At 47.5% G+C, this 5,098-nt stretch overlaps 1 protein-coding gene across 1 annotated transcript in view; it reads right to left on the reverse strand.

Moving 5' to 3' along the window:
* Ulk4 (unc-51 like kinase 4) overlaps positions 1 to 5,098 on the reverse strand; it is a 288,608-nt gene that overhangs the window by 257,628 nt on the left and 25,882 nt on the right. The window contains exons 15-16 of the mRNA XM_026779110.1: positions 4,196 to 4,377; positions 3,210 to 3,256 (exon numbers count right to left, since the gene is read on the reverse strand). Coding sequence (XP_026634911.1) covers positions 3,210 to 3,256; positions 4,196 to 4,377 — 229 coding nt within the window. The remainder of the gene's footprint in view (positions 1 to 3,209; positions 3,257 to 4,195; positions 4,378 to 5,098) is intronic.

Genomic DNA, 5,098 nt, shown 5'->3' on the forward strand with positions numbered 1-5,098 from the left:
TCCCAGAGCAGAGTCGGCCCTGACAAGGGACAGCGTGTGTCCACCTCCCAGAGCAGAGTCGGCCCTGACAAGGGACAGCGTGTGTCCACCTCCCACTGCAGAGCCGGCCCTGACAGGCCTCAACTCTTGCTGGTTCTCTGAGATGAGAGCTCATCACATGGCTCCCAGGATGTCACTGAACCCCTGATTCTCCTGCCTCAGCTTCCTGAGGACTGCAGATGAGCGCTGCCATGCCTGGCTACTTCTGAGTGTCTTATACATAAAATGCCAAAAGCTTTAAACCACAATCAAGTAAGTCCCATAGATGAAAACGTACAAGAAATCCCCTCTCCTTGATGAGAGCTGACTAGACACAGAACCCTCAGGAGTCTGCAGAGATGAGAGACAGATTCATTTACCTGTGATAACCGTAAACCAAAAGGTTGGAGGTGGAGTAGAAACCCTACTGACCCAGAGAGATGAAAATCCAGACACAGTGGTGTGCATACCTGTGCCCAGAACTACGGGGGCAGAGGCAGGAGGACAGGAAACGGTCTCAGGTTGTCAATAACGTGTGTTGCCCATCAAAATCCCAGCAAAATTCTTCAAAGACCTCGAAAGAATGGTACTCAACTTCATTTGGAAAAGCAAAAAACCCAGGATAGCCAAAACAATTCTGGGCAATAAAAGAACTTCTGGAGGCATCACAATCCCTGACTTCCAACTCTACTACAGAGCTACAGTACTGAAAACAGCCTGGTATTGGCATAAGAACAGATAGGAGGACCAATGGAACATAATAGAAAATCCGGATATTAATCCACACATCTTCGAACACCTGATCTTTGATAAAGAAGAAAAAATATCAAGTGGAAAAAAGAAAGCATATTTAACAAGTGGTGCTGGCATAACTGGATATCAACATGTAGAAGAATGAAAATAGACCCATATCTATCACCATGCACAAAACTCAAATCCAAATGGATCAAAGACCTCAACATAAAGCCAGTCACACTGAACCTTATAGAAGAGAAAGTGGGAAGTACACTTGAATGCATTGGCGCAGGGAACCACTTCTTAAATAGGACCCCAGCAGCACAGACACTGAGAGAAACAATTAATAAATGGGACCTCCTGAAACTGAAAAGCTTCTGTAAAGCAAAGGACACCGTCAACAAGACAAGATGACAGCCTACAGCCTACAGAATGGGAAAAGATCTTCACTAACCCCACATCAAGGCAGAGGGCTGATCTCCAAAATATACAAAGAACTCAAGAAATTGGACACCAAAAGATCACATAATCCAATAAGAAAAATGGAGTACAGACCTAAACAGAGAACTCTTAACAGAGGAATCTAAAATGGCTGAAAGACACTTAAGGAAATGTTCAACATCCTTAATCATTAGAGAAATGCAAATCAAAACAGCTCTGAGATTCCATCTTACATCTGTAAGAATGGTCAAGATAAAAAACACTGATGACAACTAATGCTGGAGAGGTTGTGGGGAAAAGGGAACACTCCTGCATTGCTGGTGGGAGTGCAAGCTGGTACAACCCCTTTGGATATCAGTATGGCGATTTCTCAGAAAATTAGGAAACAACCTTCCTCAAGACCCAGCAATACCACTTTTGGGTATATATCCAAAGGATGCTCAATCGTGCCACAAGGACATGTGCTCAGCTATGTCCATAACAGCTTTGTTTGCCATAGCCAGAACCTGGAAACAAACTAAATGCCCCTTGACTGAAGAGTAGATAAGGAAAATGTGGTACATTTACACAGTGGAGTACTACACAGCAGAAAAAATAACAACAGCTTGAATTTTGCAGGAAAATGTATGAAACTAGAAAACATTATTTTGAGTGAGGTAACCCAGACACAGAAAGACAATGTACTCACTCATAAGTGGTTTTTAAACATAAAGCAAAGAAAGCCAGCCTACAAACCACAATCCCAGAGAACTTAGACAACAATGCAGACACTAAGAGAGACTTGCATAGATATAATCTACATGGGAAGTAGAAAGTATAAAAAGACAAGATCTCCTGAGTAAATTAGGAGCACAGGGACCTTGGGGAAGGACTGAAGGGGGGAGGGGAGAGGCAGGGTGGGGAACAGAAAAAAATGTAGAGCTGAATAAATATCAATAAAAAAATTAAAAACATTAAAAAACACACCTTGGGGAGGACAGACACAAAGTCACAACACGCCTTGCTAGGTTTGTGTTCCTCTATGCAGGACAAACATGAAAAACTGAAAGCAGCACGAGAGAGTACAAGAAGCCCCAGCGGGGGAGGGTTGCCCCCGTCCACCCTCAGCTTTATCCAATCAAAGCTCTCATGGCTGGGCAAAGTGGTGCACACCTCTAACCCCAGCACTCAGGGAGACATACGCTAGGAGTTCAAGGCCAGCTTGTGATACATATTAAGACCCTTTCTCAAAAAATAAAAAATAGAAAATAACAATTAAAACACACTTTTTTGAGCAAATGAAATTCAATTTAAATAGTAAAAAAAAAAAGGTTTTTAAACAATGCTTGGAAAGAATTTAACCACTTTCAAGTCAGCAGGGGGCGCTCCAGACTGAAAAATGAATCTGCCTACCAGAGCTGTTTCCATGGCTGCAGGACGATCAGCTGTTACCCAGCACCCCAGTTCCAAGGAGAACAGGGCTGGGATACAAGAAAATCACAACACTGACAGTGTGAACCAGACTCAGAAGCAGCAGCTCCGTTTTCTGGCCTCACTCACTTGGCCAAGGATGTACTGAGTGGGTAACCCAACCCCCACAGCGAGACTCAGCAGGGGCAGATCTGGGATCCCCACCGCACACTTCTGTACCCCACATAAACTCCTCAGAACAGCCCATCATGTGATCATGTCCCACCAGCAGGAGAGCCAGAGCCTGCAGCATCCATAGAGAGAGAGAACTCTGTAGGAGTCCCCTTGGTTTCCAGGACACCATGGGGAAGCTCCTGCCCCGAGAAGGAAAGGGAGTGACAGAGGCAGCACAGCCCAAAAGGCAGAGCCAGGAAAGTGATGGCCTAAAATACAAAGTGTCCACTCTGGATTGAGAAAACAAAGCAGCAGCCACTTCCACACCTCTCCTTGCTCATCTGTGAGCTACTCGGGATTGCCTCAGATTCACTTAGGATGACCAGACTGTGCTCACAAGGAGCAACTATAAAACCCCCAAGAATAGGTTTTAAAATACAAACGTTACTTACATATCCCAGTTAGGAGCTATTCGCAAATGCTGGATTAGCAACTGGAACTAGAATTAGAAAAAGAGAAACATCGAAATGTAAGTATTATTCAGCAGGGAATCCAAAGCAGTATCTGAATTAACAGGGAAATCTATACAGCTGAGATGGGAACACCCCAGGGAGGCAATTACAGACAGACGACAGACACGCAAACACAGCCAGTGTGCCAGCAAGAAACATAAACAAACGCTAAGACCAGGGCACTGGAGACAGGGCTCAGCGGTTGAAAAGTATGTTCTCTTGCAAAGAACCCATGTTCAATTCCCAGTGTCCACACAGTGGCTCCAGGAGACCTGTCCTATTACTAATACCCCTAACATTTGGCTTCCCACCCGCAACAGACACCCCAACCCTCATACTGACTTAGGAGCAAAATAAACTGAAACTCTTCAGGCCGACCTTGGGGACCCAAAAGAAAGTGCCACCCGCCCACAGTCATTCCTTCCAGACGGCGGCGGCCTGAGGAACTGTGCAAACCCCAGGGTTAGGTTAGCCCCAAGGGGTACCCTCTCAGGAGAGCAGAGAGTGAGGACTCTGAGGCCTGACATCCTTCTATCCATCGGAAGCCCTGGCGTCTCTCCAGGGGACCCAGACCAGACCAGACCACGCGCAAGACCGACTGGCTACAGAATGAATCCAAGGGAAGCCCAGGACACTTAGACCGTGGCTCAGAAGAGAAGCTGGGACCGTGTGTGGTTCAGTGGTGGAACACTCGCCTAGCCTCAGGCCCTGGGTTTGACCCTCAGTACCACCACAGAAATAAATGAACTGCTTCAGTCCGCGGTTTATTGCTTTTATTGACCCATGCTGTGATCAGGCTAAGGAACCGCCCTACTACTGAACCCCAGGCACCAAGCTTTTGCACTAGCACCCCTGAAACACAAAGGCCAACAGCTCAACAGCAGGAGGCAGGTGGTCCCTGGGAGGCATCCCCCTGAAGTGCCTACCAGTGGGGAGTGGAGCAGCCTGGTGGCCACCTCCCTGTGAGCAGCCACCACGCACAGATAGCACAGGAGGTTCAGCTTGGCTCGCGCCGCCCCTGCGCTCTTCTCGCTGGAGTCGATCTGGGAGCAGGCCTGCTGCAGGAAGGCGGTCCAGTCCTGGTCCTTCAGGAGCAGCAACTTATCCACTGCAGAACGTCAGCGCACATGAGGACAGAACACTACACGACAGTATCCACCGGAAAGGCACCCAACCCCACCCCCACCCTGAGGAGACACTCCACTTGACGGCCCTTCCCCACCCAGAGAGACTTCTTAACTATGTCAGTGAACTGTCAAACTAACAATTGGGAGGCAGAGGAAGCAGATCTCTTGAGTTCGTGGCCAGCCTGGTCTACAAGAATTAGTTCCAGGACAGGCTCCAAAACTACAGAGAAACCCTGTCTTGAAAAAAAAAAAGTGACAGCAATAATAACAATGTCTTAGATGTGAGAGCGCTGGGGAGAAGGCTGCCTCGCAAGCCGAGGCCACGGGTAATGATGCCAGAATCCACATAAAAAAACAGCAAGTGAAGACAGGAGGCTCCCTGGGGCCCACTGGCCGGCATGTCTCAGGATAACACTGGAGGCCATCCTTGGGCAGCCACACCGTACTTGTGCATATGTAACCACACACACAGGATGTCCACACACATCTGCACACATTTTTAGAAGCCTAATAGAATTACTGTTAAATATACACATACCCACGTCAGTAGGGTGGCGGGCACAACCTGGCAATCCAGTCTCTAGCTTTCCACACAAACCAAAGAAAACTACAGGATTAGCGTCTAACTTTGGCTGCGCTTCATCTGTAGACAGATGTGGGAGAGACGGCTCAGAGGTTAAGAGCACTGGCTGCTTCTCCAGA

This window comes from Microtus ochrogaster, chromosome 5, assembly GCF_000317375.1.
Source record: "Microtus ochrogaster isolate Prairie Vole_2 chromosome 5, MicOch1.0, whole genome shotgun sequence".
Lineage (NCBI taxonomy): Eukaryota > Metazoa > Chordata > Mammalia > Rodentia > Cricetidae > Microtus > Microtus ochrogaster.